Raw genomic sequence first — 13280 nt, forward strand, 5'->3', positions numbered from 1 at the left:
GCAAAATGGTTTGGAAATTACTAGTTTGAAACAAAGAAAACACAAGCATAAAGGAAAGAGGAGGTAGTTCAATCCATCATTTTAAATTTATCTTCACTGATACACAAATTAGGAATAATATACTAGATTAGCCAAATACCATGATTCGTGGTTAACCCAAGTGTTGAAAGAATCTAATACGGTAAAGGCCAAGCTGATAGAAGGGATATCTTGCTAGGTATCTGCTATAGACCATTAACCCATTAAAGTAGCAGATGAATATTTATTAAAGCAGATAATTGAAGCCTGAAAAAGCTATGAAAGAAGATGAGCTAAGATTAGTGAGAAAGGCAAAATCAGCAAGAATGTTTCTTCAAATATGTCCGGAAAAAAAATGAAAAACAAGACAATGGGAAGATATTTAATCCAAAAGGAGAAATCTTAACAAGTGACCAAGAGAAAGCAGAGGAACTCAACTCCGACTTTGCCCTATCTTTATTTAAATACAAAGGAATTGATGGTTTAAGCAGCACAGACTGGGGAAAACTGAAACTGAGAAGAGTGCAGGTCAGCAAAGAAATGATAAAAGATCTACAGTAGCTAATTTGAATGCCTTCAAATTCCCAGGTCCCAAAGCTGCTAGACGAACTAAGTGCTGCATCAAAGATGCATAACATCCATACTATTCTCTATTGAGACCATCTCTGGAGTATTGTGTATGATTCTGGGTACCACATTTCCATAAGGATATAGACAGGTTACAGTAGGTCAAAAACGATTGACCTATTGAAGTTGAAGGAATGTGGCATGTCCCATCTGGAGAAAGGAAGACTAAAGGGGATATCTTCTATCAGTAGTTGAAGTTGGGCGTTGGTCTTACCTGACGCGTCTTTTCTCGAGGAGGGGGAACGGCAGTCAGGCATGGGTTAACTCTGTCTTTCAGCCATTAGGACTGAGTCTGTTGATTTCTTAAGCCCCGCCTCTTCCTGTAGGTCTCCAGTTTTTCGGCAAGGACGGCGATGCAGACTGACGTGTCTAGTTGGAAGTAAAGAAAAGAATGAGCTGTGATGTTCCGAGGAACAGGTAAGGCCTGAACCTCATAGGCCGTGGAAATGGTGGCTCCGATTCATTGCCCCAAGGCTGTAACCATCAGTCTGGAGCCCATGGACGCCAGCTGGAATGAAACAAAGAGGGCTTCCATTCAGCGGAAAGAAGATGTACGTGAAATGTAGATCTTCAGGGCCCTGCGGACGTCCAGTGTATGCCAGACCTTCTCTAGCCGATGTCTAGGAGAGGGGCAGAAATTGGATATCACAAGCTCTTGCGAGCTGTGAAAGATGGAATTGACCTTTGGGAGGAAGGTAGGGTCCAACTGTAGTATGGCTTTGTCAATGTGGAAAATGCAGAGGTCTTGTCAGATAGACAATGCAGCCATCTCCGAGATACGGCGAGCGGAAGTGATCGCAATGAGGAAGGCTACTTTAAAGAAGAGGAACCTGAGACTGACCTCTCAAATGGAGCTCCGCTCAAAGCAGATAATACTTTGTTGAGGTCCCATGTTGGAAACCGGTGGACTACAGGGGGACCAAGGTTAGTGGCGCCCCTTAAAAAATTCCGGATCACAGGATCTTTGGAAATAGTGTCTGAGGAGCCACACGTTAAAATAGAAGAAATGGCAGCTACCTGCCATCTGAGTATGTTAGGGGTGAGGCCCGATTCAAATCCGTCCTGCAGGAATTCTAAAATTTGTGCTATGGAGTCAGAGGTAGAAATCAGTTTGTATCTCTTGCACCAGGTGGAGAAGGCCCTCCACGAAGCCTGACAGATGCAGTTGGTGGAGGCCCTGCGGAAAGCCTGAATGGTGTTAATGATCCTGGGGGAGATGTTGATACCCGTCAGGAGGCGCTGCTCAATCTCCAGGCGCTTAATTGGTACCACTGGGGATCTGGGTGTACCAATGTCCCCTGGAGGAGGGCAGTCCTGTCATTGGGGATCCTCCAGGGCCGTGCCACCGAAAGCTACACCAAGTCCGCAAACCAAGGCCGTCGGGGCCAATGTGGAGCTAGAAGAATCAATTCCGCTTTCTCCTTTATGTGCTTCCTGATGACTCTGGTGATCAGCGGCAGTGGAGGGAAGGCATAGAGAAGAAGCTCAGAAGGCCACGGGCTGCATAAGGTGTCCACAGCCTCCGCTTCTGGAGTTGAGAATCTGGTGTAGAATTTCAGGACCTGATGATTGTCCTGGGAAGCGAAGAGATTGACTGAAGGAATGCCAAAACAGACCGTCAGCTCCTTAAATAAGAGAAGATGTAGGCTCCATTCCGCTTGGTCGATCGGAGTTCGGCTGAGGGAATCGGCTCAAACATTTGCTGCTCCTGATATGTGTGTGGCTTGTATAGATGTCAGATAGGCCTCCACCCAAAGCCCCAAAAGAAGAGCCTCCTGCATGAGAGCCTTTGAGTGGGTTTCCCCCTAGCCTGTTCACATGTGCCTTGGTGGAGATATTGCCCGTCAGCACTAACACATCCTGACCTCAACTAGGTCTTTGAAGCTTCAGAGGACCAGGTAGATAGCCCAGAGCTCCAACCAATTGATATTGTGTCTGAGATCCAGCTGAGATCACTGACCCTGAGCCATGTGAGGTCCTAGATGGGCACCCCATCCGAACAGATTGGCGTCAGTCGTGAGGACTAATCAATGAGGTTCCCAGAACTTGCTGCCTTTGGAAAGTGCGTTGGAAGTCCACCAGACTAGGGACATGAGGACAACTGGAGAAAGTGGCACTCTCGTCAAGGATGTGCTCCTGTGAGCCCTTTGGAATGGGAGAAGAAACCACTGCAGTTCCCTGCTGTGAAGACGAGATCAAGGTATAATGCCAAAGGAGGAGACCATCTTCCCTAGAATCTGGGACAACCCCATGAGGGAGGCCGAACACTGTGTCCGGAAACGTCCAGCCAGGTCTATGAGGCTGGACTGGCGCTCCTGCATTAGAAAAACCTCCGACCTTACCGTATCTATTACGGTCCCAAGGTGCTTAAGCCTAGTGGAGAGAGTCAAATGACTCTTGGACCAATTAATTGAAAACCCGTGATCTTGCAAAATTTGAATAGAGGTGCGTAAATCCTGTTGGGCCAGGGAAGCTGATTGCGAAAGGATAAGAATATCATCTAAATAGAATTGAATTCTGATGGGCAGGGAGCGGATGTAGCCAATCAGGGCCGCCATAATTTTAGTAAAAACCCTGGGAGTTGACAAGAGCCCAAAGGGTAAGGCCCGATACTGATAATGCTTCCCTGCATAGTGGAAGCGGAGGGATTTGCGATGGGCGGGAAGGATGGGAACATGAAGATATGCCTCCGTCAGATCAACTGACGAAAGAAAATCGCCCTTACGAATGCTTACCAGAATAGTCTGAAGGGATTGCATTTTGAACCAGCGATAAATAATGTACCGGTTCAAAAACTTAAGGTCAAGAATTGCCCTCCAGCCCCCTGAGGCCTTCTGCACAAGAAATAAGCGGGAATAGAACCCCTGTCCGTGTTGTTCCTGTGGAACCAGCAGGATGGTTTGATAGCCAAAAGGTATTGTATAGCTGACTCCACCTGAACACACTTGGTCCAGTTCTGAGAGACAGGGCAGTGAACAAACAGCCTTGGGGGAATGGAGTGAAATTCTAGGGAGACGCCGGACCTGACCGTCCCTCACCCAAGCATCCCATTGACTGGCGAAGTGTCTCATTGACTGGCGAAGGACGCCAGACAACCCCCAATGTAGGAATCAGGAGGGTGATTATCAAGACCATCAGAAAGGACAGCCTCTTCCACCTCAAAAGGGTCTCTTGGGAGCGAATCTGGAACCCCGTCTAACCTGGCCATCCTGATGTAGACCCCCACTGGCTGGAAAGGAACATTGAGTACGTTGCTGGTAATACCCATTGTCTGGGGCTAGAAAGGACTGAGACCTAAAATAACCCTGCTGTCAAAATTCGGCCCATCGGAAAACAGATGGTAAGATCTTGTGTCGATCCCTGGTTTCAGTCAGTAGTGGGTCAAGAGAAGCCACAAACAATTTTTTCCCCTGAGTAGGGAGAGAACACCATTTGTTCCTGGCGTCAGTTTGTCAGTGTCAGAGCCAGAGGAGCCATCTTGAGGTGACTGTAGAACCGATGGACTTAACTGCAAACCTGGCAGCATTGAGAGTAGCATCCGCTGAGAATTCCACTGCCGCCATTATCTTGTTGAGATCCTGATGGGATCTTGAATCGGTTGAAGGAATCCTCTCTTGCAATTGCTTCAGCCAGAGAATGGATGCCCTATTGAAAAATGAAGCTGAAGTGGCAGCCCTAACTGACCAGGCAGCCACCTGATGTCCTTTAATCCTCTTGTCCTCTGGACGTAAGGATTCTTCCGGAGGACCTGTCAGATGTGAGGATGAAGAAAGAGCCATTACTGGAACATCTACTGTGGGAACATGTAATAGGCTAGAGAGATCAGGAGCCATGTTGTAAAGACACTTGTCTTGTCCATTAGGGAGAGGTCCCGAATTAGGAAAAGCCCATTGCCTCTAGACTACATCTGAAAACAATTTAGGCGCTGGCACGGTATCCCTCTGTACCGTCGGTTCCACAAACAAGGAGGTAGTAGGATCAACTGCCGTAGAGACAGGCTCTGCCAGTGGGAGGGGGCATCCCAACCAAGTAGTAGTCTGAGCCTTGAATAGCAAGGAACGGAAAACCTGAGGCCTAAATAGGCCAACAAATGAGGGTTGGTCAGGCTCGAGGCCCTCATCATCAGAAAGCTCCGGATCGTGAGGAGTCTCTTCTCCAGAAAGGGAGGCCTGACTGGCAGAACCTGGGGAATAAGCCAGCCCGCGTTCCCCGTTGAATCCTCGAACTGGTGAGAGCCCTGAGACTGACTGAGGCAGCTGACGTAATCTGACACCTCCAAAGATGCCCTTTGTTGTAGGCCCTGGGCAGTGCCCTGTTTGATGGCCTCTGTGATTGAAGTCGCCATAGCGGTTGAAATCTGGGGATCCTGTTGTTCAGCCTGCCTGAGTCCAGCGGCCATGGGCGTAAAGGTGGCCGAAGGCCCATTGTGTATAGCCAATTGGCCAGCTGGAGAGTGATGGGGCCGCTCGCTGTGCATGGGTTCAAATAATAAGGCCGCATCCACAGACTATGAAGTTCCTCTCTGGTCAGCACATCAGGACACAATGAATGCCCTTGTATGACGGAAGGCCGCACCGCAGGGGAAGCTGTGGTTGTTAAAAGAGGGGAAGGCTCTGGTCCTGAAGGAGATCTGGCCCTCTTTTCCGCCACCTGTTGTGCCTTTTGAATGGCACACTCGTTGGCCTTAGAGGCCCTGGTGTGGGGTTGAGCAGGAGGCTCCATCGCCCTTGCCCTTTTGCTGTGCGGCCAAGTGCCCGAAGTACCTTCATCAGGGTCACTATCATGGTGCCTCCTCCCATTGGTGGCTACCATGCGGGATGACTTAGATAAACTGGCATCCGCCATTTTGGAATCCCCTCTTAGCGCTAGCAGCTAGGCTGAAGCCCCAATTAGCTGGCCTTTGCGGGTGGATCCCCAACCCGCTACTCACTGCACTGCTCAAATGTGTTCTCAGCAGTATCGCCATGGCCTCCGGTCGAGAACTCGAGAAACGAAGGGCGGAATGATGAGCTGCTGCACCAGCCACAAATCACTGGCCAAATTTTGCTGCTGAGCAAAGGCTCTGAAACGCAGCAACACCTCGCCCGCTGCCGATGGTCTGCAAGCGGGGATTCCTTGGGCTAGCGCGTTGGAGCAAGCTCGTGAGCGCAGTCCAGTCAGAACTGCTGACTGGCAGCCAGATGCCACCACACAGCCCTCAGCGGAATCAGGTAAAAACTCTTCACACTGGTAAGAGAAACTAATCTGATGGAAAGGGAGCTCAAATTCAATAAAATTTGAAATGCCTCAGGACGAATCTCCTTAGCTAAGACACGTCTGTCCAAGCCAGACTGAGTCAAAAAACTGGAGAGCTACAGGAAGAGGCGGGGCTTAAGAAATCAGCAGACTCGGTCCTAATGGGTGACAGACAGAATTAACCCATGCCTGATTGCCGTTCCCATCAAGTAGGAGAAGAACCGTGCAATAGGGGAGATAGTCAATAAATATTTTGCATTGTTATTTTGGGACAAGTAATAATGAATATAAGTTGCATTATTTATTTCATTTAGATATAAAGAAAACCTTCCTGATGGCATGAACTGTATGACAGTGAAAAAGTCTATCTACAGAAGTGACTCTCCATCTCTGGTAGTTTTAATGAAAAGGAGTCACTACTTGAGCATAGTTCAATTGGTCTGCACAGCAGAGGACTGGAGTAGATGAATCCAATGGTTCCTTCCAACTCCATGGTTATATGAAGAAGACAAAGTAATACTGTTCTTGCTTTATATGTTTATAAGGATTTCAAACAAATGGCTTGAATCTTAATTTTCATTCCAGAAACAGAACAAATGTAGCTTAACTAGAATAACTAGAATAAAGGATTTGAACCCATACATGCACATCAAAAATCTGTACCTGCAAATTCAAAATCTCTTGGGAATAATGTCTAACATGAAGAGAAGCATTCCACAAATACTTCTTTTATTAAGTGAACTTGGTATATATTGGTATATACTTGGTACACATAATGCAACCTATATGAATGGGCTGTGAAGTAGCAATTGTTTATTAGGTAATTTCATTATTTATTTATTATTAGGTAATTGGGCAATTTCTAAAATTAAAGAAATAAAGATATTCTTTCTACTATTTTTTCCAATATTAGAAAAAAACATTGTGTATACACTTATAACATGCTCCTTCGTCATCTACAGCAATAAGTAAGCCAACCAACCAGAGTCACTCGTTTGAAATGGATGGCTACAGGAATGAATGAATGAATGAATGAATGAATGAATGAATGAATGAATGAAAGAAAGAAAAACAAACAAACAAACAAACAAACAAACAAACAAACAAATGCATTTAAGGTATTGGGTTTTTTTAGGTTCAGCATGAAGAAGCAGCTCTTTCCATGAACTACAAAATAAATGTCCTCAGCCTGCATTATTAAGGAACAGCAATAGTTTTATGTTCTCCTACTCTGCAGTTTCTGGAACATGATTCCAAGAAATTGTATTTCCTAGAGACATGAAGCCTGACACCTCAGATGACCAAAGGAAACTGTTGCTCAACCTTGAGAAGTAGTTAAAAGAGCCAAACTCTTTCTCCTTCAGCCTGTGATGAGTGATTCATCTCATCTCCCTGGAGGTTTGTGTTGGATATTTATGCATCATATGCTTGCTAGAAGCCTGGAAAAATGCATATAACTAACCTTCCTCTTAAAACAAGCTGCTCATGACAGGAATAATGCAGAGCATTACTGCTGAGGTTGGATTGAAACTTGCACATTTTCTCACTTTATTTACTGCAGCTGACTTTGATGTGCATACATTATGTCATAAACCATTAACCAAAGTTGGTGCATTCTTTTTCAATATGGCCTATTTCTGAAATGGTCAAAAATATGCAGACTAGGTGAGAATTTAAATAGTGCCTGTAACTGAGCCCACACTTAGTCATAATTCATAGTGGTCGTTAAGTAGGCCACCACATAATGCACCCGATTTTATTATCTGTTTTGCAGCCATCATTAACCAAACACCGCAGTTGTTAAAGGAACCTATTTTTTTCAATGGGCACTTTTTGTCAGAACCCAGAAATACAGAAAATTGTATTCATGTGACTATAGAACGCTGCAAATGGCCATAAAAGTGAGCTGGTTGCCAGCCACTCAAAATGTGATAATGTGACTGGTGTGTGCGTGGCCATCGGAACATTTGACCTGGGTCATTAAGGACCTCTGGGGAGGCTTGTCATAACTGTAACCAGTCATTAAGTGACTGGTCGTTAAGCAAGGATTACCTGCAGTCTCAAAGATACTTTTCCTTTTCAAAAAGTTCATGATATGTTGCAGTAATAAGTAAAACTGCCCTTAAACCAATCTTTCCAAGTCTATGCCTCAAACATGGTTGAAGAGGGGCTGCTTTAGTATATCAGTGATCTCAGAAATACACCATTGCTGAAGCAGCACCTGTCCCTTGGAACAAAGCTCCCCCTGAGATCCAGATGTCCCCCCTCCACTGTTATTTAAAAGAGCCATGAAGACTTAGATCTTCAGCCAAACTTTTGTAAAAGGAGAGTGAGACCTCTCGCTCCATCACACTTGGCATCATTTATCTTTTTTATAATTTGTTTCATTGCTGCGAGCCACCTGAAGCCACTGGGAGTTTGATGGAATCGAAATCTAATAAATTATTATTACTGCTGTTATTGGATAAACAGAACCTGAAACATGCTGAAATGCTCAGAATGGGCAGATATTGTAGGAGACATGACACCAAACTCATTTTTAGAAGGCTGAAATAATGTCAGCTACTATTGCTTGAATGACGCAACAATACTTCCAAAAATGCCTCCAATTTGAAAGGATGAGGAGGCGTTTGAGATCTACTTCAGGCAACCTAATATCTTTGGCCAGCACTACATGTTTGTGCATATGGAGATACCTTCACAGCTTGTAAGAAGATGGCAACCCACAAACAGCACTTCCCTATAATCTTTCCCACTTCCTATTCCTTATATAGCTTCGGAAGGCAGAAGTATATTTTCCACACCTCAAACTTTAAGCGGAATCTTGAACTGTCATTGTTGCATCCTGCTTTGGGAGCTGTTTACTTCAGAAAGGCAGTTGAATAAATTTTAAGATAAGATGTGTATGAGAAGGGATGACAGAAACCGAGTTGATTTAAATCAAGCCTTTTTACGACTTGAAATCAACTTGATTTAAATCAAATCCACCCTGCTTGCAATAGATCATTTCATGTACAAAACTTTTTCTTAAAATAATTAAAATTATGTGGCAAATTCTGCAGTTCCTTGTGCCAGACCAAGCTTTCTCCTTAGTGATTAATTGGAGAGGGAAAAGGCCCTAGCCATCATCTCAGATTCCTTATGCTAGCTAGGGCTTACAAGAATTGAAGTCTAACACAAGGATAACAAGATGGAGAGGAAAGTTCAAAGGCAAGACTGCAAATTTGAGACTACAAACTTATTTGCGTAATTTTAAAATGGCTTAAGGGGAAAAATAGGCACATGATGAATCATTTTAATTATACCAAATTTAATTTAAATTGAATCAAATTTATTTCCCCTATATACTTTCTTTGTTCCGCACCCATGCACTTGTTAAAAGTGTAGTTCATAACTGAACAGTTATAGAAAAATGCCAAGAAGAGGGTCTAAGAAAATAAAAAATTCAACAAACCTCTGAGGGTTTCTTCTCCTTTTGCCTTGACCAACCAGATTTTGTATTTGGAATTTTGGAGCATCTTGAAGTTGATGTTGTTTGACCTTTGAAGAAAAATAAATTAAGTTAAAGATAAACCAAGCCTTAAATTAAGAACAGCTTAATTGCGAACCAAATGTTGTTTGCAGTACACAAATCTCAAATGCTTTCAGCTTTCAGCATGGAATAGCAACATATGCCAGCAATTTCAATTTGTCAAAATCTGACATTAAGTCTCCATATTACATATACCAACTTAAGCTTTGAACAAAAGGGATAAATAAATCAAATCAATAAATGGATTGCACTCTTAGTATCCCTTGGCATTAAAATATCTGCAGATTATGCAAACTTAACTCTGTATTTTTAAAAGTTCTATTATTATTGTTAGTGTGTCTTACCAGAAAATGTTATCCTCTTTCTGAATTCTGAATTTCCAAGTAGATAGATTAGGCAAATAACTTTAATTGCAGAGAATAAGGAAACAGTAGATATGAAATTCTGCATATGTCTTTTTATATATATATATATATATATATATATATATATATATATATATATATATATATATATATATATAAATAGGTATGTCAATCTCAAGGTTAAAAATCCTTAGCTTCCTCCTGTTTTACCAACAGACTTCTGATAGTTCTTCTCCAGCATTGAAGCTCTCTATCATACATCTCTTGTTTACAAAACAGTTTTCTCAGGCATGAGATGGTCAAGGGTCTTTACCTGACCAACTTCAATCCTTTCATGTATTTTTTAATCATTTCCCCATGTCAGCCCTTCCCTTCAGGGTCAGCTCTATTCATATCCACAAAGATGATTTATTTCTATGGCATGCTTGCTACTTTCATTCCTTTTCCCCAAAGAATTATAAACATTTACTATGGAGTGATCTCAAAACCTCCTGACCTGCATGGCTTAAAATGGTTCATCTTTCTTCTCATTTTTTTCTTGGCTAGAGAACTATCAAACTATCACCATCTTGATTAGAGAAAACAGAGCAAATTTACTCATCAGTTCCCCAAATCCAATCTGGACTCAGGTATTTCTTTCTAAATGGGGCATTCAAGATGGTCACAGATAATTTATTATTTGTTGCTTTATTGTCTTGCTGCTAGATCCCCAAAAGAAAACAGAAAGTGTACCAGAAGGTTGATTTGCTTGTATGTTTGTATGAGTGCTGGGACCCTGAGAGACAATCATTATTTTGATGTTTATTTTTATTTTAGAAAGTAATTGAATACAAATCTAGAGACATGTAACCCATCACCAGGTAAAGGATGAAAAACCCAATACTTCACTAAATTTTTCAATTCTTTTTACTCAAATGTTATTTTTTTACTTGGCTATCCCAGAGAAGTAGAAATTATTGTGGGGTACATAACATGGGTCTCAGGAGTTCTCAACCCCTCACTGTCTGGGGTCACACAACATGTTAAACTAAAATATTGTTAACTAATTTATTGGCTCAGTGTATTTGCAAACCTAACCCAAGCAGTTAGGTTATGGTTCTGTGTACTTCGCAAAGCCAGCAATTGTACTGATTCACAAAATAAAGCAGCTTAATTAACTGTAAATTAGAATGCATCTGTGAACTCAGACATTACTTCCAGTCTCCCTCAATTTGCTTGTAATTTTGAACTTATGGTCATGTGTCTTTTTCATGTAACTGGGTCCTGATAGAGACTGGAATAGGAAAATCTGGGTTAAATTAGCATTTTTATGCAGTGCATATTTCCCAGCCTTGGGTTTTGCACCTGTGAGTTTGAAATTGCTTGCCTCGGTTTGTCTCTTCCATGGAATGAATTAATATTAAGCAGAAAAATGTGGGTTAGGTAAATTTCCTCCATCAACCGCCCCTCTTCCGCACTCACAAATTGTAGCTAGTTGCCCAAGTTTTCCATGCAATGAAAATGTTTGAGAGAGGAATATGGTCTCAAAATCATTGCTTTGTAATACTGATATACAATTGGGTTCATACACCGTGCTAAGTCACAATGTATATATATCTGGCTTTCAAGTAGGGTTCAAATATAGTGAACCCTGACAATTTGTTAATTGAGTGGTAGTTAAGAATTTTGCAGCCCACTTCTAGAAGTTGTATAATCTGATTATGGCTAAAATAAACTCTGAATTATATGTTGTGTGGGTCTAAAGGGTTTTCTTGTTCTGATGTGCTAGAATCACCAATCAGCAAGTTTTAAGCATGCTGTTCCCATCACCTTGAATTTTCTGTTCACTTGTTTTCTTATCCTTGCACTTTTAAAGAGAGATTGGCTATCAAATCTTCTGCGTTACCTTTCATATCTATATTTGCATTATAATTTAAAATTATAATCAAGTAACTACTATGACAATGTTTGGATAAGTGAAAAAAGTGAAGGCTGCAGTGAAGAAGCCTAGCAAGATCCCTTATACCCATGTTAAGTGTCTTTTTCCCTCTTCCATTCAGTTGTGTCTGATTCTCAGAGACTGCCTGGACAGTTTTCTTGATGAGTGTAATTTAGTAGAAGTGCTGTGTATCCGCACAAATGGACTGTATAAGTTCCAGACTTCCATATTAATTGTTCATAAACATCATTCTCCCTTAATTTATTTTAAAGGAATTACCTATTACTATGGTAAGAATTTTTAAAACACAACTAGTAGGGGGCTCGCTGCATTTCAGCAGAGGCTATAAGGATTTGGTTTTTATTTAGTGTTCCTTCATTTTGTTTCTAGAAATTTTGCTTTGTTTTTTTGTTTTGTTTTTTTGCAGGGCTAATGTATCTCTACCTTGTGTTTTCTTTTTTTTAAAGACACTGTTCTTGCAACAGTGCAAATAAGGACTCCCACACCATAATCCTCATAGTGAAGATTTTGGAGAATGTGAACATTCTTTACTTTCGAAGCAAATTGTCACAAGGAATTAATTGCATGTGCTCTTTTTACTTTCAAACCCCAGTAGTTTTTCTAGTTGAGAAGGCTACCTCATATATCAATCTCCTCCTGAATCTGAGATTTACAAGTCACCTTACTGGTAGCATCTTTAATACACAACTTGACCCCAAAAGGATACAAAAGTTGTACCATGAAGAACACGATGAGGTTATTTGTTTGGTTGTGTATGTGTGACTTTAAGTCAGCACTGATTCCTAGTGACTGTCCTGAAAGTCCCTGCAGCTTTCCTGGCATGATTTCAGAAGTGATTTGCCATTGCCTTCTTTCTAGGACTGAGAGAGAGGGACTGGCCCAAGGTCACCCAGCTGGCTTAAGGTGAGATCAGAGCTCACAGTCTCCTGGTTTCTAGTTGGGTGCCCAACTATCACAATGAACTACAAGACCTGATGGTTTTTAAGTACAAACCAAATTTTAAACCAACACATTTGCAAAATTTAGACCAAAGCAATTTTTATTTTAGGTGATATTTGATTTACACTGTGCCTTTCTACACTAATGAACAAAAGGTTTTTTTTTTTTTTTTGCTAACGACCTACATATACATATTATTTTTTAACATTTAGTCAATTTTCAAGCAGCGTCAAGATTGCACAGAGTAACTGTCCTATAAACATCAAACATACTCTTCCCCTCCCCCGATACCTGTAAATCAAATATTAATCTTAATAGGGAAGGATTTCTTTCCATACTGAATCATACATATTGTTATAATACTTTTAAAAAACCCTATTTTCAAATAAATATAGAATTAACATGGAAAAGTTAAAGTTTTGAATCTTTTATCTTAAATTTACACATTTCAAATTCTGATGTATACTGCCTTTTTCTCTTTCTCTTTCCCTCTCCCTGTGTGTGTGGGGGGGGGAAGAAAAGAGAGAGTGGGAGGGAGGGAGAGAGAGAGAGGGAGGGAGGGAGAGAGAGAGAGAGAGAGAATGAATGAATGAGAATTAACAGATAGCAACTAGCATTCGCTGGG

At 41.8% G+C, this 13280-nt stretch overlaps 1 protein-coding gene across 9 annotated transcripts in view; it reads right to left on the reverse strand.

Annotated features, from left to right (window-relative positions):
* JADE2 (jade family PHD finger 2) overlaps nt 1-13280 on the reverse strand; it is a 216999-nt gene that overhangs the window by 172653 nt on the left and 31066 nt on the right. For all 9 annotated transcript variants that reach the window (XM_070937302.1, XM_070937296.1, XM_070937295.1 and 6 more), the window contains one exon: nt 9335-9420. In XM_070937302.1, the coding sequence (XP_070793403.1) occupies nt 9335-9420 (86 nt within the window). The remainder of the gene's footprint in view (nt 1-9334; nt 9421-13280) is intronic.

Source organism: Pituophis catenifer, unplaced genomic scaffold (assembly GCF_029215685.1).
Source record: "Pituophis catenifer annectens isolate HBS135680 unplaced genomic scaffold, rPitCat1.0.hap2 SCAF_2, whole genome shotgun sequence".
Lineage (NCBI taxonomy): Eukaryota > Metazoa > Chordata > Lepidosauria > Squamata > Colubridae > Pituophis > Pituophis catenifer.